Source organism: Cydia amplana, chromosome 14 (assembly GCF_948474715.1).
Source record: "Cydia amplana chromosome 14, ilCydAmpl1.1, whole genome shotgun sequence".
NCBI lineage: Eukaryota > Metazoa > Arthropoda > Insecta > Lepidoptera > Tortricidae > Cydia > Cydia amplana.
In genome coordinates, this window is record NC_086082.1 from 15,026,066 (window position 1) to 15,052,662 (window position 26,597).

The 26,597-nt window shown below is 39.8% G+C and overlaps 1 protein-coding gene across 1 annotated transcript; it reads left to right on the forward strand.

The window, feature by feature from the left end:
- The first annotated feature begins 1,705 nt into the window (after positions 1-1,705).
- LOC134654230 (protein bicaudal C homolog 1) lies at positions 1,706-26,345 on the forward strand. The gene is made up of 22 exons (XM_063509700.1): positions 1,706-1,969; positions 2,681-2,822; positions 2,896-2,939; positions 3,013-3,082; positions 3,508-3,587; positions 4,754-4,816; positions 5,240-5,389; positions 6,293-6,406; positions 7,730-7,855; positions 8,778-8,996; positions 9,833-10,001; positions 11,410-11,488; positions 14,347-14,495; positions 15,908-16,051; positions 16,631-16,716; positions 17,872-17,974; positions 18,374-18,466; positions 19,384-19,517; positions 22,690-22,806; positions 24,211-24,361; positions 25,368-25,487; positions 26,227-26,345. Exons 1-22 carry the CDS (start codon positions 1,889-1,891, stop codon positions 26,328-26,330), a joined length of 2,538 nt encoding a protein of 845 aa, XP_063365770.1. The 5' UTR covers positions 1,706-1,888; the 3' UTR covers positions 26,331-26,345.
- The last annotated feature ends 252 nt before the right edge of the window (positions 26,346-26,597 follow it).

Here is a 26,597-nt window from a genome sequence, read left to right on the forward strand (position 1 = left end):
GCTTCAGAAAATTGGTAGGTTCGAAATAAACATAAGTTATGCAAGTATAATAGCTAAACTGATGTAAATTTAATAAATTACGAAGTCGAAAGTCGTAACTATCGCATCGGATACGATTAGCTAGCTAGACAAAAATGAAATTTTCAAAAACTAAACGCAAATAGACCTTACAACAAATGCCTTGTATTTAAAATTTGGTGATAAATTTTTGTAAGTGTGGACGCTAGATGAGATTGACGCCGATTTAATTTCTGATCAAATTGACAATTTGATCGTCTCTCGTCTCGTCTGGCCTGATGCTAGCTGTATGAACTTGAATACTATGAATTTTGAATAAATCTTATAACGAAATTGGACATCGTTCTCGCATTGCAGACACAGCAGACATGTACCGAAGCACCGGCAGGTAATTTTGTAACAATACGCGGCGGCTGCGGCTGCCCGGCCGGCCGCTTTAACCTAAACCTAAACCAACAGCTGTTCACTCCACACACTATTTTATTAATATCTTACGACATGTAACAAACCCCACTTTAATTACCCACATACTAATCTTACAAACTTTTGTAACAAGTGAAACTGACATATTTAATGACACTAACTTTCCGATCAACTCACCTTAAAACACTACGATCAATTAATTAACACACTTAACTTTACAACACTTAAGAGCGATCACACAAATAAACTTTAATATAGCGAAGATAACTTAAATTGTAATTATAAAATTAAAACGAAATACGAAAATTCTAGAGCCGAGAAGCACGCACACCCTTCACCAACAAGCGCAGAAACCCGACTGGCGCGACCTCATGTGGCGATTATAGATAGTTTATTTTCAATTCAAAGGTGGGAGCGCGCTGCGTTCTGTTTCAATGACTCCGATAAAAGTTTTATGCCACATTTTCAGCTAATCCGACAAAACCAATATTGACTTCGTTCATACTTTGCTTCTATACGTACAATTTACAACTCGCAATTTGAGTAGTAGACCTAGGTATTATATTATATTATGTTTATGTATAAACTGTGCGTCAATGTTAAAAAATAAATTTGTACTTTTGATAGCTATTTCAAAGTTATGTACGTTGATCAGTCACGCTTTATTTAAAAAATATTTTTAATATAACTAGGCTTTCGTAATACATTACATAATTGAATTTATGAATATAATTGATACGTTCTCCGAGAACGTTCTCGACGTCGTCATTTGTTAATTATCTTGGCGCCATCGCGATGGTTACATCCTGTGGCGGGACGCGCTGTGATTGGCTGAGCAATGCCGGGCCTCCACAGACAAGATCTATAATGATAAGTTTGTAAACCTCATTACTGCTATACCTATAGTGCGACATAAAATAGTAGAAATTAAATAAAATGGAACTAAAATATTTCCATGTGACAGTTACGTAGGAAGTAGCGCCCTCAATAATTTTCTACAATTTCTTGTCTATAAAAGCGATGTGGTACAAAAAAGGAGTAACTAAGTCCTTGTAAAAAAACATGAATAATGCATGTTGCATGCCATGCTCTATACAAGCAAAAAAAATATTGCTAAAAATTATGTGAGTACGAGCGTCGTTATGAGTCATATTTTTGAAAACGTTACTGCTATAAATTTTGAATTTGAAATGAAACAACAACTGAATAAAATATCTACCCTCATTTTGAAATAAGATATCTTTATGGACATCTTGACCTTTTTTTGTAGAAGTAGTTAGGTCCAGCAAAGCAATACGTGCAGTCGTTCTAATATATCTAAATTTTAATCAAGGAATTATTTATTATAATAATGTATTTATTCAAAATTATTTATAGCGAATAATATATGTGTTTTGTTATTTGACGGCTATTAATAACATTCAAGAATCTATATTTTTTTATAATCATGGCCTCAGGTAATTTTTTAACTGTTAAAACTCATTTATCGGAGTTTAAAAATAATTCGGACAAGGATACAATAAGTGAGGTAAGTGATCTGCAATACACGTATTTTTTTGTTTAGATATTAATAAGTATTCCTGATTGGAACATCGTAACCATCCGCCATTTTAAGATTTAACGGCATGACTCATAAAGTGATTCATATTTTTTACATAACGATTTTATGTTTAGTTACATAATTTAAATATAAAAATCTAATTCACTTTTATTTTTAAACGTAAACATAAAAGCTTGGAATGGACCGCTTACCAGAAAAAAGGTTTTTTTTTCCAATTTGCAAAGTTTCTTCACAGACAAATATTCTTGTAGCTTGATCCTAAATCCTGATACTCTTAATAATAATTTAATGATACTGAACAGATCCAGTTCAACCTAAAAGTAATCAAAAAAAATAGTAGACTATTATAGATTCTAGTCTAGGCTAGGGTAATGTGTATGTATGTCCCTAAAAAAAGGAGTGTACAAGTTTTTGAAGGACGGTGACGTGTATATAATTATATATACAATTATACATAGTAACACCCACAGTGTGCAAACAAGCAAGTGTGGGCCCCACACTTGCTACACAAGTACACACTTCCTACGGTAATCGCTTCCCATCAAGCTGGAGGTTTGCTTATTTGCCTCCGTCGTAATATAAAACATTAGTGTACGTAGTAACCACATGCTGTAAGTAAGGGTATAGACCGTGTAGATATTAAGTTATACATGAATGTCGTGTAATTAATTATTACAGGCGTCAGAAAGCGGCACGAGCAATTCTACGTCAGCTGAAGACCTCCAAAAACTCGCTGTGATTCTCGGCTTGAATAGTGTCGAAGATGTATACCAAGAACGATTCCGTGTTGACAGACGCCGGTTGGAGACAATGCTGGCTGGTAAGATTTTACAGAAAAAACTTTTTTTTTTATTGTTGCAGCCAAAGTTTTTACTTTCTTCTTTACATTCCAGATAATTTGGACGAATCTCAAACGGCACAAGCTTTCTTTCACCGGGTAATTATTTTTACGTTCAAATTAATTAAACAAAGTCAACAGTTCAATTGTTTATATAAAATTATTTTTTCAGATAATGAATGACACTAACACATTGATAAACTGGCCAACGCGTTTAAAAATCGGAGCGCGCTCAAAAAAAGGTTAGTCACACTTTTTCTAAATAAAAATCAGAACGACAACTTAGCGCGGAGTGAAAGTATCCTATTTTTGAACGCAGCGTAAAGCTCAAAATTTCGGTTGGCCTATCAGCGAGCTCAAAATTTGGCGCGCGCGGCGGCGCCAAAAAGTCTCGACGCAACGGCGCCAGGACGGCTCACTTTGCATTAAGTTTGAAAATATTAAAGCGTCCGTTACATAAAACCAAAATTAGCAATCAATTTATTATTTTATAGGTTTTTAAATGAAGTTATCATGGTTTCTATAGAGAATAGTGATGAATTATTGTATAATCTTATTAGAAAAATTCGTGATAATAATTTTAGTGATTTTTTTGGTAATAATTGTTGTACCTATATTTAACCTTAATGTTGTTTGTCCTGATAGTGATACTATATTTGTGGTTTAGATCCTCATGTGAGAGTGGCTGGCAGGGTCGATGATGTGAAATTAGCGAGAGAAAAGATTATGCAGTTGCTGGATACGCGGGTAAGTTATTTTAATTTTAACTATGTGATTAATAGTAAAAGTGCCCCTGTGGCCAATTTGCTGAATAGATGTTTGATGATGATGTTTGATAGGTACTTGCATTGCAGTTCGCAGGTTGGTCGATCTAATGGTTAATAATCTAGTATGCTAAGCGTCCATTTATTTAATTGCCCTTTTATATACTGCGAAAGCATAAATATTTAATGTAATGCCGTACAGGACTGTACTTAATTTAACAAATAGTAACATTAGCGACTATAGCCTAATATTAAGCTGTGCGAATTGTAAACACATCAATTGCAAAAGGAATTTGTAAGTATTGATTTATTATTGTTTTTGACAATTAGCAAACTGTTTCGCGTCAGTCGTTGTTTAAGAAGGCGTTAGTTAGATAGTCCTAATTCCAAGGTCATCAACGTATACTAGCCATCGTTGACTTCGTAAACTTTATTAAAAGTTCATTACGGCAGCCGTTATTTATAGGTGTGTACCTATTTATTAAGTTATTCCATTAGAGTTATGTAAGTTATGTTATAGGCACGTTATAGGTAATTAAATAATAGGTACGTAGGTAGGGGTTGAAGAGCTTACTCTAACTCTGCACCGTATTTGAAAGCATAGAGCGTGGAAGTGTCAACATAAACGTCAAACTTCTATGCAATTATGACGTTTGAAATAGCACTCGCAGACTCTGTGCTATCAAATAGTAATACGCTGCAGAGGCTTAGGGTAACATTCCATTTCTGACCGCAGCTGCACTACTAGTACTGTCTAGTTATCTAGTAGTGTTTTACTGTCAATTTCCATAGTAAAATGAACAGTAGTGCAGCTGCGGTTGGAAATGGACTGTCACCTTTAGCCTGACTCTAGTGTCTAGCTTGACTAGCCGGTCTAGCCGTGCCCGCGTCTTCCTCCTCCCAGTATACCTAGCACATGATTGGCGCGACACTACCTTGCGGCGAGATAGACTACCCGTCTTTTTCTAACTACGTTAATAAAAGAGGGACGGGTATTCTATCTCGCCGCGAGGTACTGTCGCGCCAATCATGTGCTAGCCCGGCAGGGGCCAAGTAGGGGAAGGGGTGGGGGGTCTTGTAACGTTCAATATGCATATTTTCTGATTAATTAAGTCTACTAGTAATTATGTATACGTACGTTGTCGGCAGAGCAACCGTGTGACGATGAAGATCGACGTCAGCTACACGGACCACTCGCACATCATCGGAAAGGTAATAAATTAATAATTAATTCATGGATTGACCCCCATTTGTCGTATCCAAAAATCACGTACTAGGGTTCCCCCACGTATGTCGACGTGTTTTTTGTTACAAACGAGTGTGTTATAACCTGTAAAAACTTTCATCTATGAGTAGTTTGTTTTCAAAGGACATGTATTTATTTGTGATCTTAGCGAGTGCACCGTCACAGTGTCGTGCGCGTGATAGACTACCCGTCCCTTTCAAATGACTAACAATCTTTACTAGTACCTATATAACACTGTGAAATACTAAGTACCATTGTGAAATACTAATAGCAATCTAGTTTGAAAAAGTGGATGTGTGGATCTGGTACGCGTGATTCTATTCTACGCTCGGTGTACGAGGTGTTGTGGTACATGGCGACATTTTTACTCAATTATGGACCATTTCCAGGGAGGACTAACAATAAAGCGCGTGATGGAGGAAACCGGATGCCATATCCACTTCCCGGATTCAAATCGGACCAGTGCCATCGAGAAAAGCAACCAAGTTTCTATCGCCGGCGATATGGAGCGCGTCGAGAGGGCCAGGGCTCGCGTTCGGGTAAGTACACTTAGTGTAAGGCCTGAGTGGACGCTCGAGTTGGGCGTGCAGCGGGGCGGGGCGTGCGGCGTGCATGTTAAACAAATGCACGCGTATAGGAGCGGCCTTAGTGCACGCTGCTCAAATCACTTGTGAGCCCGACGCCACGCTGCACGCCCCGCCGAACGCTCCGCTTCGAGCGTCCACTCAGGCCTTACACTTAGGGCTGCACGTAGAGCATAGGTACAGTCATCAATATACGTAGTTACTAACAGTAAAGCGATGGAGACCGGCTGCTATATCCACTTCCCGGATTCAAATCGGACCAGCGCCATCAAGAAGAGCAACCAAGTTTCTATCGCCGGCGATATGGAACGCGTCGAGAGAGCCAGGGCTCGCGTTCGGGTAAGTGCATGCCTGTGGCGCCGCCCTGGCGGCTTATGGACAGACTGTTGATGTCTGTGTATATTAAAACTTGGGTCTTGAGGACCAATGACCTGTCCGGTATTCCGGAAAAGCAGAAAAAATCCTTTGCGCCTACAAAAATATCCTTTGCAACTTATTTTATTTATCGTATGCAAAGACCTTTTATTATATCAAGACCGTGCACTTATGCGAAAAAGGGGCCGAGTGAGAGATGACTTAACGGTGTTTCTCCTTTTCTTTCACATGAAAGATATACATCTATATAATAAATAAAAATGTATAGGTTACACTTACGACACACTCCGTTCGACTATCCTCTCACTGGTCCCATTTGTTTGTATATTGCTTTGTTTGCTCAACCTTAATAGTAGCATATAGTAGCTAATTACGGTTCAAATTCGTTTGTCAAATATCTTCAGTGCCCGGTCTTGATATAATAAAAGGTTGATCGTATGGCAACCCATTGCAAATTTATTGACCTTTGTTTTTTTTCATCAGGCGCTGACTCCACTGGTATTCTGTTTCGAGCTGCCGATAGTGGCGCCATCTCAGCCGCTGCCCGACATCAACTCCCCATACGTGCAGCAGATACAAGAACAATATAATGTGCAGGTAACTCATCTATTTATTGACCGTGCTAGAGCGAAGGTCTTTCTTTCAGCTTTGGCTTCCGTTCTCCTCTACAGGTCGAACTTCAAAATGGCCGCCTTAAGGCGAGTGAATTCCACTATAATGGCATAGCAGTCTCTTTCTTTCTTAGTTCTTACACAACTAAAGATTCTTAGAACGAAACGCACAAGCTGCATGAAATGCCTATTCCTGATGAGCTGTGTTTCGTGTGTGTGAGTGAAAAATAGTGCCTGTGAAAAAAATTAATGCAATTTTTTATTATTATGAATTAAGTACTCCCAAGGAAATGTAGCTTCAAGTTTCTAAGAATACCTACGGCATCTATATCGAAGGTTCAAAGGGTTCTTCAAAAACAAACTTGGGGTATATCAATATATATTATATGTGTATACAATATATTTTACTTACTGTACTAACGTATGTAGTTGCAAGTTGCAACCCATTATTATGTTCAACCTGCGAGCGACTGCGAACCTTCATCTCAAATAAAATGTATATCGCTCGTATTTCAATTTTCGCCATTTTCCACAGATTTTAAAGTAACGAAATCGAGCGCTCGAAATTCAAAAATCGCCCCCCTGAACCCCTGTGGTTTTAATTAAAAATCTAGTGGTATTGACCACTCGTTTTCAATTCTATTCGTAGACTTTTAATGTCTAGTATTGGAGATATTAAAGGGAGAACACGAGGCTAGATTAGATAAAATGTGACGAAATAAAAACTTTTTTGAAGTGAAAACTTCTTTAGCGGCGCTGTGCACTTTTTGAGATGGGGAAAAAACTTGGAGGATACAACTAAACGGAGTAGCCATTAACAGGCTTTCCCCTCTGTCGAAAATAGGCGGCCAACGGTCATACACAATGTATGGACTGACGTTTATCTGACATGGCTATTTTTACGTTACGCATACATTTGACGTTCCCCTCCCCCGCAAAAATCGGCAGACTGTTTTGTACAGAAAATTACAGACATGGCGTCTCCGTTTGATTATATCCTCCAAGGGAAAAAATGTTAACGCGACAGATCACGTGACCGTAAGACGGACAGAAAAAACTGTTACAATGTCATTTTGAGTTTTTCTTTATTCATTTAAATGCATTTTGTTAGTGAGTTTCCATCTAACTGATATTAATATAACTCGAGTACTAACAGTGATGTGCTTAGTGGTTTCAAGTAATGCGACGAAATAACGCTAGATGGCGTTAACCTCAATTATACATAGTGCTGCAGACATTTTGCAATAGTAATTGAGTTTTCACTTCTGCCAGCACTCCCGGAGTGCATCCCGTTGTTTTTTTTTACCAGGTCATGCTCCGCAACCGTCCCAAGCTCCACGCAAATCTTCTAGTGGTAAAGGGAGTACAATGGGAGGTTCAGGCCACCATGGAAGCTACGGGGCTGCTCATGAACTACATGTGCGGTCAGCTTGCGGTAAAGTTACCATCATATATTGTAGTAATTAATTACCTACTATAAGTTACTTTAAGTTACATAACTACCTATATAGAGGCTGATGATGACCCCACACTCGGTCAAACTCATTGTTGAGTTTTGCGGGGCTATGAATATAGATTCAAGAGTGCATACAAGGCCCCCTCCATTCATACCAAGGGCCACCAGAAGATCTGCTGCATCTCACACCAGACGCAGTTGTTTGGCTCAGCACCCTGAATGTTGACGTTTAAATTTTCGTTTTAAATTTTTTTTTCTTTTGTATATTATTGTACAAAATTGCCTATTTTTTGTATTTATGCCATACGATTAAATAAATAGAGTGCATACATATAATTATAGACATACATAATAATCACGCCTATTTCCCGGAGGGGTAGGCAGAGACCACGGATTTCCACTTGCTACGATCCTGACATCTTACGATACCTCTTTCGCTTCCGTTACTTTCTTAACATTCCTCATACACGCTCGCCGGTTTAGGGTGCTCTTGACCTGGCCTTTCTTAAGGAGTAAAGAGTAACACTGTATTTTATTAAATAAATAAAAAAAGGCCATACATTTCCAACATCATTTGTCCTGTGTAGGTCTGTCCAAAATAAGAGGGGTCTTCAAAAACTGTTTTCCGTTTCAGAATGCTTGTTAGGTGACAATCACAATTTTTGTTTCACATTTTGTTGAAATTAATTTTTGGTTGACACATGACGATATGAGCCTTTAATAAAGTGCCTAGTATGTACCCATGGGGCATGGGACATTCAAGAAAAGTGTGGGGTAGGTGTAGTTGCCATACACGTCGCGTCTCCGATAAATTAGACCCTGTGGAATGTCCCATCTTCACATTATCGTTGTCTCTAAATATGCCTTTTAGATAAATACTTAGTTAATACCCTTTTTACAGAGCCAAACCCATGTCCAAATGTCGCTAGAAATCTCTCCAATCCACCACAGCGTGGTCGTAGGCCTCGGCGCCGAACAACTCAAGGTCATCATGAAAGGAACCAACACACAAATCATGTTCCCTGATGCTGATGATCCTAATATACCTGTGATTAAGAAGAGTTGTGTCACTATTACTGGACAGATTAAGGATGTTTACACGGCGAGGCAGCAGCTTGTGGTAAGTAAAGGTCAAATAGAAGGTCAAGGTCAAACTCAAGGTCATCATAAAGAAAGCAACACACTTATCATGTTCCCTGACGCTGATGATCGCGACATACCTGAGATAAGAAGACTTGCGTCACTATTACTGGACAGATTAAGGATGTTTACACGGCGAGGCAGCAGCTTGTGGTAAGTAAAGGTCAAATAGAAGGTCAATGTCAAGCTCAAGGTCATCATAAATCAACCAACACACAAATCATGGTCCCTGACGCTGATGATGCCAACATACCTGTGATTAAGAAGAGTTGCGTCACTATTACTGGACAGGAGCTTGTGCTGAGTTTAGATTACCCTCACCCCGCACTAAAGGTAAGGTCAAAGTAGGTCATTGTGAAATCATTAAACACCTACTTAAATTCTGTGGCCCTAGTGAATAAGGGACAGTCTGGGGCAGCGCAGGTGTAAAAGGGTGTCAGTCTTTTCGGAAGGAGAAGAGTCGAGGAATGTATTGGGCCCGATACATTTCACGACTTTTCTCTTTCCGCACAGACTCTAAGTTCCACGCACAGTTCCACGTAACACACTAGGGACTACACCGACACAGAATTCAACTGTGTAATATTAGGTACACTCAAATTTTACCAAAATTTTCATTTGTTAGCTAAGTTCACGTTTCTAGCGCGAATTTGCAACTATACCCGCACTTTGTCATGACTCTTCTATTACCGCGTACGTAGAGTTGTCACACAATGACATCAGTCAACCGGTTATTATAACTATGGTTGACCGTTTACAATTTTTTCATGTTTCCATTTGCTAAAACGTTCTTTTATAACCTTCATTTCTCAACAGGGAAGCCTCCCGCTGGTAGTAATATTCGACGTCCCCGAGGAAGCTTGCCGCCTGGACCCCGACGCTGCTGTCAAACTGATGCACAAATACAACGTGTACATCAACATCCGTCGCAAACCGAAGCAGGGAATCGCGTCTGTCGTCATCAAGGGCATCGAGAGATGTGCAGGTAAAATACCGTTTTGTTCCCACCGAGCTTAATATGCTACAGGAATCATAGGTACCTGTAACAATAGATGCTAGATCATGATGGTGCTGTTACACTGATGCACAAATACAACGTGTACATCAACATCCGTCGCAAACCGAAGCAGGGCATCGCGTCTGTCGTCATCAAGGGCATCGAGAGATGTGCAGGTAAAATACCGTTTTGTTCCCACCAAGCTTAGTATGCTACAGGAATCATAGGTACCTGTAACAGTAGATGCTAGATCATGATGGTGCTGTTACACTGATGCACAAATACAACGTGTACATCAACATCCGCCGCAAACCGAAGCAGGGCATCGCGTCTGTCGTCATCAAGGGCATCGAGAGATGTGCAGGTAAAATACCGTATTGTTCCCACCGAGCTTAATATGCTACAGGAATCATAGGTACCTGTAACAATAGATGCTAGATCATGATGGTGCTGTTACACTGATGCACAAATACAACGTGTACATCAACATCCGTCGCAAACCGAAGCAGGGCATCGCGTCTGTCGTCATCAAGGGCATCGAGAGATGTGCAGGTAAAATACCGTCTTGTTCCCACCAAGCTTAGTATGCTACAGGAATCATAGGTACCTGAAACAGTAGAGGCTAGATCATGATGGTGCTGTTACACTGATGTACAAATACAACGTGTACATCAACATCCGCCGCAAACCGAAGCAGGGAATCGCGTCTGTCGTCATCAAGGACATCGAGAGATGTGCAGGTAAAATACCGTTTTGTTCTCACCAATCAACCAAGCTTAGTTATGCTACAGGAATCATAGGTACCGTAAAATGGCACCCCATTCTAATAGCTGTAACATACATCGTTGTATACTCTTCGTCGAGCTTGTGGTCGAAACGAAAGTAGGTCTACATTTTTTTTTTTTCACATTTTTTAGAAATAAATATGCCATGTGTATACTTTTTATAACGAGGAACAGTAGGGCTATTTCATAAAATTTATATTTTTTGTGTATATATTAAAATAAGGAAAATTTTAGCATTTATTCCGAAAAAAAATAGCAAATTTTCATTTTTTATTTTTTTTTTCAAATTATTTATATGAAACCATATAAATTAAATATCAAAAATGAATTTAGCATCCTTGAGTTACACGAAAATGATACCAAACTTGACCAAATAGCAAAACTTTATTTTTTACAAATTTCGGGGGGCACCCCCCCTGAAGTCAAAATTTTGCATCAAAAATTCGATTGGCTCCCCTTCCTAAATCAATCTGTGAGTCAAAAGGAGCAACTCTGCAAAAGGAAATTCCATCATCATCATGCATTTGCCGTATAATTAAGTCTGCACCAGGGACTAAATATCATTACAACAACATTATTATTGTCATTGACAATATCGTATTTTCTGCTAGGTGACCTGTACGAAGCACGCAGAGAACTACTCGGCGGTAAGGAGTCCGTCATCACAGCAGAGATCCCGGAATCCTACAGGTGAGGATTTTATGTGCCTAATGTCTGCTTACCATTCAGAAGCTTTTAGTACACGTAAGTTGGAAGAGAGGAGACGTGCGGGAATCAACCAATACTTAATCTATCCTATAAATTTCGTATGTATTTATATCCTTTATCTTTCTGGTACCTTGTACATTTTGCTGCATTTGTCACCCTCTTTTCACTTTCTCTTCTCATCTAGCAATTTTCTGTGACTTGTCGCGTGCCTTCGAAATGGTAGACCACACACTCCTTCTCTTGAAGCTGTCACAGTACGGTATAAACGGTTCGTTCGCTCGTACAATCAAGTCCTTTCTAAACGGGCGGAAACAAAGCACGTATGTTCAAGCGCATAAATCCGATGTTGAAGAAATAGGTGACAGTGCTGTGCCCCAGGGATCGGTGACAGGAAACAACCTGTTTCTAATTCTTGTCAATGACATCACCTCCGCCTCCGACGATGCGGAGTACGTTATGTTTGCTGACGACACGTGCATCATAGTCACTGCAGAAAATTCTAGTAATTTAGAATCTAAACTCTCGCGAACCATGCAGAATATCACAGACTGGTTTACAGCAAATGGCATGCTCCTTAATATCGAAAAAACAAACATAATGTACTTCCAACTCAAAAATAACTTGAAAGAGCGATTCAATATTACAATAAATGACACGCCTGTACCTCAAGTAAGTGAGGTTAAATACCTGGGGTTCAAAATTGATGCTGGTCTAACATGGTCTCCCCACATAGAAGCAATCTGCAAAAAACTCTCTTCAGCATGTTTTGCCTTGTCTAGACTTACCCACAGCGTATCTGAAGACAATCTAAAAACAGCATACTTTGGGTACTTTCATTCGATATTAGTCTACGGTGTGGACCTATGGGCAACATGTGCGGAACGTGAAAAAGTTTTTAAACTACAAAAACGTGCAATCCGTATAATGGCTAAAAAACCCTCAGACTACCATGCTAAGGAGTTGTTTAAGCAGCTGAAAATTCTCACGTTACCTTCTGTATACGTACTCGAAGCATGCAAGTACATACGACGCAATCTCGAGTGGATCCCCTCTAATCACCAAAAACTCCAGACTGTAACGCGTAGACGCAACCTCCTATACGTGCCCCCGAGACGTCTAGCAAAGTCTAAAAAATCCTTACACATAGTAGGCATAAAACTTTACAATACTCCAGACGAACAGTTAAAAGCTACTTCTGACTCGATATTCGAGAAAAAACTAAAGCAGATATTGTTGGACATGGCGTGCTACAGTATTGACGAATTCGTTAACTGCTACAAGTCACTGACCCATCTACACAATTATTAAATAAATTACCTATTTTAAGTAGTGGAAACACCCGCATTGCATGTTATTGTAATTTGTGATATTACCAGTGTACCTAATTAATAATAATGTATAGTACTTATAGGATAAGAAAATGACATGTAAATCTTTTTATATTTTTATCAATAAATGATCTATCTATCTATCTATCTATCTATCTACTCAAAGGTTAACTGGAAGAGATCCCTCAAAGGGATAAGTTCGCCTTTGTACTTCTTACTAATTGTATGTTATTTTCAATATGTCTTTGTATACAATAAAGAGTTTACTACTACTAATTCTACTTACTCCGCTCCGCTGGATTATAACCCTATTGTATACTGCGGTACTGCCTAAGTATACTGATGTAAATTAGTTATTTAAGCATTAATATATATTTAATAGACTATTTATATACGTTGACAATAATGTAAAGTCAGAAATGACATATATAAAATCCCGTTGATGGTTCTCTATGATAAACTACGAAATGAGGTTGTAAGTTGCAACATATACCTACTAAGTGGAATCATGATCACTAATGCCGGCTACACACGTAACTATAAATCGTAGCGATTAAACTGTGCAGTCCGACTGTGCAGATAAATCGAACGTTCCTAGTGCCTCCACACGCCTCCGATATCGGCGTCGATCGTCAGTTCTCCGCAGAAGCTCACGCAAGAAACATGTTATCCATGTCATGAAAGTTAATATGGTAGTTAAGTTTTCTTAAATTTTCTAATGTTCCGCGCAACTTTCTTATTTTTTTTTCTGTTATAAGAAACTTCTCCTGACAATAACTAACATATAGACAGTAAAGCAAATCTATTCAGTAGAAAAAGGCGCGAAATTCAAATTTTCTATGAGACGAAGTCCCTTTGCGCCTACATTTTTCAAATTTGCCGCCTTTTTCTACTGACAAGATCTGCTTGACCAATTTTAAGACAAAAAGAATTAGCGAAATTGGTCCAGCCGTTCACGCGTGATGCCGTGACCAAGAGAAATATGGATTCATTTTTATATTTTTCATTATTTACTTGAGGAACGAACGTGCGCACACAAGCAAGCTACATGAAGTACTGCCGAAATGACCGATCGCCATCCACACGCAACGATAAAACTGTGCAAACGCATCGACAACGATTTTTCTAATATAATTTGCAACTGCCACCGATCAACGATTTATCGTACGATTTGTCATACACACGGTTCGATTTATCTGCACAGTCGGACTGTACAGTTTTATCGCAACGATTTATCGTTACGTATGTGGCCAGCATAATATAAACAATACCAGACAAAAGCGACTTAATTAAACGCATGTGCAAGGATTGCCAATTTGCCATATGGCCCATCTGTCAGATCACAAAAGCGAAAAATCGAAAAATGAAGTTATTGAAGATAAATTACAACTTTACATCCGACGTTGTATACAAAAAAATATAGAAGCTTCTGGTTAACAACGAAACTCTTAAGAATTGTAATTTTTAATGTTAAAGACATAATTTCTTGCAAATAGTAACTTTTTTATACAGCATTCCGGCCTTGTCATCCATGCCGTTCGTGTACACGTCGTTCTCGCCGTCGCACCCGACCGTCACCAACTCCCCGTGCTCGCCATACAACCTGCAGCTATCCGAGATGACCAACTACGCTAGCCCCATGTTCCAGACACCCACCCCTGGTAAGAGAGACACACAACTAGAGATACAACGGATAGTGGTTTGGCCGGATACCGGATACCGGATATCCGGCCTGGACACTGGCCGAATATCCGGTATCCGGCCGCCGGATATTCGGCCGGCGGAACTATACCTATATTTTGAGTTTTGCAGGTGCGCGTCGTGCAGGTTTCGACCTGTTTCGTAGTGAACGTTCGCGCGGACACATTTCTAGGATCGTAACGAGTTTTATCATGTCATTACGTAGTTAGTTCGTTTATAGTTACAAGTGCGCGCGCGTATTTTTGTGTAAAAAAATAAGTGTACTGTGTGACATTGGTTACGTATTCATTTCTATCTACTGTATCGTTAGCATTATGACCGTGACTGTTTTTTAGATTCCATTTTTTACCCCAAAATGTGTTAATTTTACTATCCGGTATCCGGCCGGATAGTAGGTCACTATCCGGTATCCGGCCGGATACTAAAATAACGGCCGGATAGGCCGGATACCGGATAGTAACCGGATATCCGGTGCATCTCTACACACAACACCAGTGGGGAGACACTCCTGACTTCGGGCAAACTCGGCTCCGTTCGGCTCAGCATTGCTCCGGAGAACAGACAAGATAATGATTTGAATTTTGACAACCCTAAATAGCCGAAAAGGCTATCACAATTCGACCCTGAATCGCTGTCAAACTTCGGTTTTGTAAGAAGTGTCCTTTCCGATAGTACTATTATCTACTTATTCTGTGACAATACTTACACACAAATCTGCTTGCCTTCCTATAGTTCCTATCGGGCGGGAAAATCACCATTCTCAAATAGTACAGGACCTTCAAAGTTCGGTTCGCGGGCCGCATGTGATCCCTGCCAACAAAGTTAGCGAAGAGCGGGATTGCTGAAGGCCTGGCCATCAACACCACTTTCTTTGAACGCCACGTCTATGTAGCGGTTGATATCTTTGGCGGTAAAAGGGCTGTGTTAGATTAGTCAAGTTGTATCCTGGGGACGAATTCTTTCGTTGCAAATTTTAGGTTTTTTAATCACGTACTTACATGTTCTCTAAGGAAGACCCTCGGTAGATTGATAAGAGCTGCCGCGAGATTTGTACAGTCACCAAACGGAATTGTTAAGCTATTTAGGGTCCTAACTAAATTGGTTGTTCTATTCTATACTTACACTATGGATTGTCCAATTTAGCTAGAACCCGAAATGTGTTAACAATCGCGGAGCGTGATGGTACTAAACTGTCAAAATATCATATAAAATCCACGTCAGACTTCGCGAGTACACAACACAGTTAACTGTGCCTTTTTTGACAAGCAGTGCGTAGTTTTTTTTTAAACTTTTTTTCTAGATTTTAGATTACATATTTATATCTCTATTATTTTCCTCTCTAGTGTACCTAATCTAAATTTAAATTTAACAGGAGGCTACCCCAGCCCATTGTCGCCGGTGGCGATCACTCCACCAGTCTACCCGAACACCTGGCTGATACCGTCCCCTCAACCCCGGCCCGGGCAGTTCCATTACCCTAACATGGTCAATGTGTACAAGAATAACGCTTGGAACCGTGAGTACCTAACCAATAAACTAGAATAACTAACCTATAGATGCCTGACCATTAGAGCTCAAAAATACCCCACGTGTATAAAGCCGCGAGCGATTTCAACTTTTCAACTGTACAGTCGCCATTAGATTTATCGAAGCGGTCAAGGTGCTCACAAATATCTGAACACGCCTCTATTATCAAGGCGTTAAAGTGCGTGTTCAGATATTGTGAACACCTTGGCCGCTCCGATATATATGATGGCGACTGTACAGTGCGCAGTTTGACAACGTCAAACATTTTAATGCCGCGCAAGACGTTTGACATTATAGGATAGTTTAGGTCAGTGGTCGGCAACATTTTAGCAGTCACGAAGTTGACGCGGGCCGTACTTTTGTTAATATTTATGACTATATCAGACATTGTCGTTTGTCAATATTACATACTAAATTGCCAGGGAGGCTCGCGGGCCGCAAGTGACAGTTCACGGGCCGGCCGCAGATTGCCGACCGCTGGTTTAGCAACTACCTTTTTTGGGGGGGCTTGTTTATTCATTGTAGAAGGTAGTCTTATTAAATTATGATAATAAAACTTTATTCGCAGCTATGTCAAACGGTCCGGACATGGGCAGCATGCAGCCACCAATGATATTGCAACCCACATATCAGCAAATGCCAGAGGGTAGACATGTAAGTTTTTAGTACACAAAACCCGTGTTGAACTAAATTGAAAAACCGGCCAAGTGCGAGTCGGACTCGCGCACGGAGGGTTCCGCACCATCAACAGAAAATAGAGCAAAACAAGCAAAAAAACGGTCACCCATCCAAGTACTGACCCCGCCCGACGTTGCTTAACTTCGGTCAAAAATCACGTTTGTTGTATGGGAGCCCCACTTAAATCCTTATTTTATTCTGTTTTTAGTATTTGTTGTTATAGCGGCAACAGAAATACATCATCTGTGAAAATTTCAACTGTCTAGCTATCACGGTTCGTGAGATACAGCCTGGTGACAGACGGACGGACGGACGGACAGCGGAGTCTTAGTAATAGGGTCCCGTTTTTACCCTTTGGGTACGGAACCCTAAAAATGGTTGGGCAAATTCATTCAATCGACCTATCATTTTATTATTTGAAATATAAAAACAAGGTTTAGCTATTAAGTTGTTCAGTAGTTGTTCACTTTTTGAGCCCCAAGGGTCTAAATTTCACAATTTTGGGGAATCGCCTCTAGTTTCCACCACATGCCTAAAAATATAGCCACAGCCAATAGTTTAATGGATATAATATGGATCCACACCTTCGAGTAGCGAGGAGTTCTTACATTATTATATTATTATAAATTTTAAAGCGATGTTAGAACGTAGAAATGTTTTGTAGTAATTGGTTTATTTAAGTGTGTAATTTTTTTTGTAAGAAATATAATGCTTTTTTAGGGTTCCGTACCCAAAGGGGACAACGGGACCCTATTACTAAGACTCCGTTGTCCGTCCGTCCGTCCGTCCGTCCGTCCGTCCGTCCGTCTGTCACCAGGATGTATCTCACGAACCGTGATAGCTAGACAGTTGAAATTTTCACAGATGATGTATTTCTGTTGCCGCTATAGCAACAAATACTAAAAACAGAATAAAATAAAGATTTAAGTGGGGCTCCCATACAACAAACGTGATTTTTGACCGAAGTTAAGCAACGTCGGGCGGGGTCAGTACTTGGATGGGTGACCGTTTTTTTGCTTGTTTTTTTTGCTTGTTTTGCTCTATTATTTGTTGATGGTGCGGAACCCTCCGTGCGCGAGTCCGACTCGCACTTGGCCGGTTTTTATTATTTATTTATTTATTGATCCACAGACTACGCTGAGCCAGTTGCTGAACTCTAGCTCGCAGGCGAGCAGCGGATACCAGAGCAACTTCACCGGAAGCTCCGTGTCCTTGGATACGCAGAACATTTCCGGTAAGTTGCGCAAACCAAGCCATAGAGAAAAAAATACATAGAGTGCTCACTCCATACATCAGTTTTAGTACCAAAAAGACTATTAGCATCTAGCATCGAGTAGCGGAACTATCAGCATCGAGTAGCGGAACTATCAGTACTGCTACTTGACAATAGATGTAGCACCGACCGGAAAGTCTTATGCTGTTGAGATAAGATTTTCCGGTCGGTGCTACATCTATTGTCAAGCAGCAGTACTGATAGTTCCGCTACTCGATGCTAGATGTAGACACTGAAATTAATAGTCTGAACTGATGTATGGAATGAGCACTCTTGTCTTACTATATTTCTCTATGACCAAGCTACAGCTTTAATAGTAGGCAAATTGTAAAATAGATTAAAATTGATGTATGTTGTCAGGTGGCGATGGCAGCAATATCGCGTCTCCGTCCGTGTCTCCTATCAGCAAGGGGCACAGCCCCGCGCCTTCCGACACGGATCGCTCTCAACAAGGTATTCAATTCAAATATGTATGTTTTTAAACGGTTTTATTTAGCTTGACCCCGTATATACCTAAATTCTTTGTATATACATATGTATGTATGGACCTTCAAATCTTGCAATCGATTTTTCGGCCACTTTTAGTTACAGATGTAGTGCATAATTATACATAATATTAATTATTATCCTTCGTATTTTCACGCAAACGTACGAACGTGTCTTACTATTTCAGTCTGACTCTGTACAAAAAGTAGTAGTAGTTAGTAGTAGTATAACTTTATTGTATGTACATTACACAGGTAGTGCATACAGGTCCAGGTAGGTACAGGTAAAGTACTGAGGTTGATTGAAATAGCATGTCATATACGACCTATTTGCATCTCATTTCAAAACTAGAAATAGAGCAAGTCAAAGTAGAATCTTCCAGCACTCGTACATGCGTTATGTACGTATTAAGTAATTATACATGCAATTTCAACGACATATCGATCAACCATCGTTTTATAAGAGCTACGAACTATGAAAGAGACTGTATCGATCGTGTTTGTGCTAGACATGTTATATTAACACGTTCAGTTCAGTGCCGAAAACCCGACTATCGGGTATTTTATGATTTCGTTCCCACGCCGAACGACCCGATAGTCGGGATCGTGGTACAACACCTTTATATGAAGAAATGTTTGTGGCCTGGGGGCCAATTTTTGAATTTCGATCGCTCGATTTAGTGTATTTCGTTCAGTAATATCTCCACTACTAGGCATATAAATTCTACTAATAGAATTGAAAACGAGTGGTCGATACCACCGTTTTCCACCGATTTTCGAGTGACGAAATCGAGCGATCGAAATTCAAAAATCGGCCCTCTGGTGCGGATGTTTTGTTTGGCCGGGTGGCAATGAATGTGTTAATTTTATACCGTTATCTTTCAGAAATAGCGAGCATAATCTCCGACCTGCCTCTGTCGGAGCGCCGCGCGCCAGGCTGCGAGAAGAAAACCCTCGAGACACTCGGCAAACTGTCGCCGCTCACCGAGTACCGCAAAATGAAGGCCGAAGCTAGCAAGGTACAAAATAAATATAGAATAATCTCAGAATCAATTTAAAAGTGGAAAAATTACTGTCTACATCAGCCATTCTCAAAGTGTGTTCCGCGGAACCCTAGGGTTCCGCGACACCCCTGCATGGGTTCCGCAAGAATTTAGAATAATTTAGAATAATAAAATAAGCATAATTATTATGCTTATTAACAGGGCCGGATTAACCCTAAGTCAGAGTAGGCAACTGCCTATGGGCCCCGCCTCGGCTAGGGGGCCCCGCGCGCGCCAAAAACAATATTTGTTTCATATGGCCAAAATTCATAAATATTGTTTTTATTGTACCTAAATATTTATACCTACTTACATGTCCAATGTCAGTTTCTCAGATACACAATCATTAGATGATTATGTAATAGTAGTTTATGTGACTGCTACATAATGAGACTCGTGTGATCTCACTAACGTTCGTTTCTTAAACCCACACTCGTATTTTAATGCCTAATTATGTACAGTTACATACACTACTTTATCTAAACACATACTTAAAACTAACTAAAAGATAAACTGTACGTCAAATGGCCGTGAATGAAAACTTTTTTGACGCATGTCACATATCCGTAGTTTTTTTAATTCCTAGACAAAAGAATGAAGTCCCTATTCTCATGTCACTCGAGATCAAATATCGTGCGGTTTATACATGAATCTAGTATAACTGGATTGGGCATGAGTGGTGGGGATAACTGACAGAACGGGATAGTCTTATGTATCTTTCAGTAGGAGTAGCAGCGAAAGCGCTATTATTGTTTGTCCTTGTCACAGTCTCACATCTTGTTTTATTCCCCACCGTAAATTGACTACTGTGATTGGTCGACTTCATTTGTTGCCCACCATAACAAATAAATTCAACCAATCATAGCGGCGCAATGCGACGCTATGATTGGTCGAATTTATATGTTTTGTCCCTCACGGAGGCACGCGTAGACCACTTCTATAGGATGCTACCTTCTATGGGTTTATATTAAAAAAACATACTAAATTGACGTTTCGTATCGATAACTGTTTTAATATCTATGGATACTAGAATAGAGACCCACTTGAGTTTTGACTGCTGTTCCAAATTTAAACTCATAACCTTACAAAAATCTATAACGTTACCTATGTACTCGTACATTAAAGTACAAATTTTCCTACTACCACAGATAAGAAAGTTCTCATAGTAAAATTGGTTGTAATAAAGCTTGTCATTTCCTACGGTTTCTGAACGCATTATAGAGCACTAATGACATGTGTGTAGATAAATTATGTTATTTTATAGATTTAAAGTCTGTAATATCGAGCTCGATTTTCAGGCTCCCGAGGGCCTAATACCTCATCTCCGAGTAACTCTTGCTTAAGACATTATATTATTGTCGAGTAACATTTGACGATTGGTTCGTATCAGAGCGCTGCTTTCTTACAGGTCGACCTTCGGCGTCGCTTTTTAACAAATATAAACATTGATTTCAGAAGCTTGGCCTTTTGCCTCGCATGAAAGCTCACCGCGCTGGTTATAAGTACGCTTCGGGCTTGTTAAGTAATGTGGAGATTGCTGAGCTCGACCTTCAGCCTCACTTTTTACCTCCATTTTTGGTTTGTCTTCCAAATCTCCTCTTATTCAGCTTAGCCTTTGGCCTCGCTGCGCCAAGCTCGGCCTGCGGTCTCGCTTTTTAATACAATGGACATTGGTTGGCGTCTGTGCTCTAGCTGAGCTTATCCTGAAGCACGGCTTTGACCTCGCATGAAAGCTCTGCTCACTGGGGAACTTCGGATTTTTAGGCCCGGCCCGGCCTTTTTAACACGTTTTTACCATTTTTTTACAAAAAATTTCGCGCTCGCTGCGCTCGCGTTTTTTTGCTGCTTTTCTGGTTGGCCCTGTATCTACATGCTAACTTGACTGGTGAATGAATAGTAATTTAAACCTATGGAATATCTTCATTATTACGTTAATTTTAATCATGCATGTGGCTCGGAGTATGGTATTATGGTCGGACAATCGCTGTTCAGCCTCGCACAATATTTAACTACCTACCTATTGAGAAAAAAAGGGCTCTCCCCACACTTGACGCAAAAAGGAATCGGCAAAAACTGATAGGAAAAAGCTTTATGTCCACGCAATAAGAGCGAAAAAGACATCGCTCGGCATGTTCGGATCGGCTCAACCGACACCTGAAGGTTGAAATTAAAACCACAAACTTACTTCCCTGAACTGAAAAATGAACATTATGTATGCAGAATTGACTGTAAGGGCCTAAGGGGGCCCCGAGCATTGCACTGCCTAGGGGCCCCGACATGCTTAATCCGGCCCTGCTTATTAATAAAAAAATACACTTCTAAAAACTATTGTTTTATTGTAGGGTTCCATCAAGTATTTCGCTTTCCAAAAGGGTTCCGTCAAAAAAAAAGATTGAGAACCGCTGGTCTACATATTCCAGCGGTCTGCCATCTGAGCCACCAAGACCTCATCCATAGCCTAATAATCTTTCCACCATATTATGGGTCTAGGGCTCGCCCAAGACGGTAATTTTTCCACTTTTAAATTTATTCTAAGCTTATAGCATCGGTCGCAGACATTTCTGCTTGTTATTAATTAAAATAGGTATAGAATAGTTCTTATGACGAATTTCTGTGACCAGAGACCATTTAATTAGCCTCTGAATTTAGAAGTTTCTGTGATGGCCGTTAGGATTACAGATGTGCAAGTTACGGAAAGTTTTCTAAAAATTGATAAAGGTCTCGGGAACTTCAGGACAACTTCAAATGCAACTTTCATTTATGAAATGGTAAATTTCGATTCCCATACAAAAATATGTGTCTTTCCACTAGAGAAGAATTCTTATGCTTCATTTACAATAAGCATAAGGACTCTTTTGTAATGGAAAGCCACATATGAGAAGATACCGAAATTTTTCCATGTGGAAATTTCACAATTTCGGAAACTTTCCAACGACCATTACTTTAGGATTATACGAGTATTAATAAAAAAAAATCCAAATATCATTTATTGTCAGGCAACTAAGGCCCATTAGATACCCATACCTTACAAACTAACATACATACAATAATAAAAATCTTACAAGATTAAAATTATTTCTAAAAATAAAATTATTAAAATTATTTCTAAATAATTTTTAATGATCTAAATAAGTATATTTTTGCTTAGGCCATGCAAGAAAAAGTGGGTAGCAACTACCGAATGCCGACGCCGCGCTGGTCGGGGTACTATTTTAGCCACACCTCCCCTGGACCTATCAATTTGAAGGAAGAGATGGCCACTACTGTAAGTATTATACATACCTTTAATACCTACAAGTAAAGAATACAATACAACATCTGCGTGACTATGCAAGGCGCGTACCGTTGTATTTCTAAATTTATATTCAAGACTCGGAACCGGTTTTTTCTTCATACAAAAAATACCGGTATTATCTCGTTCTTTTTCGTTCTTTGGTTTATTATTTCATTTTTAATGGGACAATCTAAGAATACGAAGGTGTTACCTATATACATGATTCATGCCTATGTAAAGAGCATAAAATAATAAAAAATACTGGGCTATTTTGGGTTTTACAAAAAAACTGGTTCCGAGCCCTGTTTATATTAAGTAATATCTGGGAGACATAACATATAAAAACTCAAAAATGCGCTTTTGGAAAAAGCGCACCTAGCTAGATCAATTTTGCACCCCCGAAAACCAATATAGTTAATTTCATCGAAATCGTTTGGGCCGTTTCCGAGATCCCCGAAATATATAAATATATATAAGTATATACAAGAATTGTTCGTTTTAAGGTATAAGATACCTACATTTCCCATTCTATGTTTGTCAATCAACAATTCATTGAGTCTTTGTACTATGTTGTGAGTGTATCTTGGTGATATTTCTTAGTTTTATCTTGCAGGTTCTAACTCTTGTGAAGATCAAACTGATTAGCGGAAGCGAGTGTGAAAATGTTGAAAAAATACGTTCGCTATTTTTCTCTTTAATCGCCTCGTCTAATACGAGTGTGTATTCCGTTCCGTAAGGGCCACTTGCACCATTCACTAACCCAGGGTTAACCGGTTAAACCTGGAGTTACCATGGTCACCAGTACAATTTAACACTGGGTTAACAATTTAACTAGAGATGCAACGGATAGTTATTTGGCCGGATACCGGATATCCGGCCTGGACACTGGCCGAATATCCGGTATCCGGCCGCCGGATATTCGGCCAGCGGAACTATACCTATATTTTGAGTTTTGCAGGTGCGCGTCGTGCACTTTTCGACCTGTTTCGTAGTGAACGTTCGCGCGGACACATTTCTAGGATCGTAACGAGTTTTATTATGTCATTACGTAGCAAGTTCGTTTATAGTTACAAGTGCGCGCGCGTATTTTTGTGTAAACAAATAAGTGTATTGTGTGACATTGGTTACGTATTCATTTCTATCTACTGTGTCGTTAGCATTATGACCGTGACTGTTTTGTAGATTCCATTTTTTACCCCAAAATGTGTTAATATTACTATCCGGTATCCGGCCGGATAGTAGGCCACTATCCGGTGTCCGGCCGGATACTAAAATAATGGCCGGATAGGCCGGATACCGGATAGTAACCGGATATCCGGTGCATCTCTAAATTTAACCGGTTAACCCCGGGTTAGTGGGTTGGTGCAAGTGACTTAAATTGTTGTCCGTTTTCAGCCCGAAAAAGGCTGGAACAGGTCGGAACTCGTGCGCCCCAACATCGTGGAGAAACCCTCGCCGCCTCAAGCTGCACAGGCTTCGGGAAAACCTTGCCGTTACCAGCAATTGTATGAGCTGCTTCGCGAGATAGGACTGCATAAATACATTGGTAAGTCCCTTGTTGGCTGTCTACTTTACGACCGTAGTGGCCATAAATTGTTTTGAAATAATTTATTCATTGCAATCATGTACTTACAACATTATAACTATTATAAGTATACAAGGTACACATATGTCAAATGTGGTTGTATTGTAGACACCAAACGAAGTGTATTTGTAGTGAGGCAGCTATTACATAAATTTCGTTTTCTGCCTCTATCGCTCGAATATGCAAGAGTGCTTAGCACATAGCGAAAATTCTATTTGCGTGATTCGCGGTAGGCCCTCTGTTATCTTGTGTCCTAAACCGAGAATTTATATTTTAAATTGAGCCAATAAACGAGGGTTCTTGTGATGAAGTGTACCTACCTAAGGGACTACGGATACAATAGGCACGCATGCTTAAGGAACGTCAAAACTCTCAAAGCCATTTGTTAATGAAGTTGGAAGTTCGTTTCTAACTTGTGAGGCTGACGTCAAAATTAATTTAGCTTCTTTGATTTCTTGATGATTTTATGCCAAAGAATACATATAGTTTTCCCTAACTTTTAATACCTTCACAACTTGACTTTGGCTAACCTAACAAAAGCCAAAACATAGAAAAAAAAATACATATAGTTTGTCAAAGGACTGTCTCATTTTAAAGAGACAATAATACTATCTTTGGCTTCCACTAGTACTAGCACCCAAAAGAAAAGGATCAGTATAGTTTTTTTTTTGTTCTTTTTACTGACTTTGGTTTGACCAACTATATATATATATATATATATATATATATATATATATCAGGGATCGGATACCGGTATTTTTTGTATGGGAACGGAAACGGTATTTTTTCGTTCTTTGCTAATTACTTCATTTCTAATTGGGCAATCTAATAATACGAAGTCGTAACCTAAAAACACAACTGAGTGCTACATTTGGAGTATAAAATAATTCGAAAAATATGGTTATTTCTATGTTTTTGCAAAAAACCGGTTCCGATCCCTGATATATATATATGTATTGTTCCACAGATCTATTCAAGAAGCATGAGCTAGACATGTCTACGTTCGCGTCGCTAAACGAGGCGGACCTCACGGAGATAGGCGTAACGGCTTTCGGAGCTCGCAGGAAGATGCTGCTAATCATCGCAGGTACATATATTTATCTTACATATGACATATGGGCTTCTGGGTATATCGAAGTGGTCATCATTGGTAAAAGTCGATAGTGATCGACCAAAGTATGCTATGTATGTGTATACCTATGTATAGCGATGTCCCGCTGGCATTAAAGAGCGGCGTGCGAATCCGCATCCAATGTTAAAACCGCCATAGGTAAAGCCTGACCAGGAATATATGATCACGCGCCATGTTGCGGATTTTATTCACTGGAACTAATTTTTCCATACTATACTGAACTGTCACCCTATACATGAGAATAACAGCGCCTTTACAATATCATATATTACTGGTCAGGCTTTAGAAAGAAACCCAATGCGACGGTCTGACCAAATTCCCTCAGCTCCGGATACTGCGCTGCACTGGCCTATAACCGCGAAAATTGAAGTACGCAAATTTCGAGCATCTTTCTCCGTCACTGTTGTTACACCTTCATTAGAGTAAACGAGAAAGATCCCCGCAATTTGCGAATTTCGGTTTTCGCGGTTGGCCCCCTGGGCTGGGTAGCAGATAGAAAAAGGTTGCGACAGGGCAAGTTGTTCCCTAGAGACCTACAGTGATGAGTAACCTATGCAATGAAGGAAGGGGTGCATATATTCTAGTTACTCGTGCATTTGCTCTCAGAAAGATGTTTGTGTGTGTGTGATCACTTTTTTGTTTAAATTAGTTAAAGTTCGTTTACGACATATGATCCATTGTATTTATTCAACAGAGCTGCAACAACAAGCGAGCGTGTTCAAAGCGCCCGGCGCCGAGCGCAAACTCATCAACTCCCCGCCATACAACACCACGGTCCTCACACAGGACAAGTGGTAGCTCACACAGTACGGACCATAAGCCCCCTCCACACTCGCGTTCGCGCCGCGATTCACGCACATAGTCTGGAGGGGGCTATACACGAGGCCAGCTACCAAGACACTCCCATTATAGCCCTTTCACACAGGGCCAGTAATCCAGACAGTCCGCTAAGCCTACACATGAAACCAATAACTGCATGATTTTGGAGTCGTGATCTCAATCAAAATTGTTTAAGATGCTCATTCTGAACTAGGTTTTCCATGGGACCGGTATGAAACTGAAAAA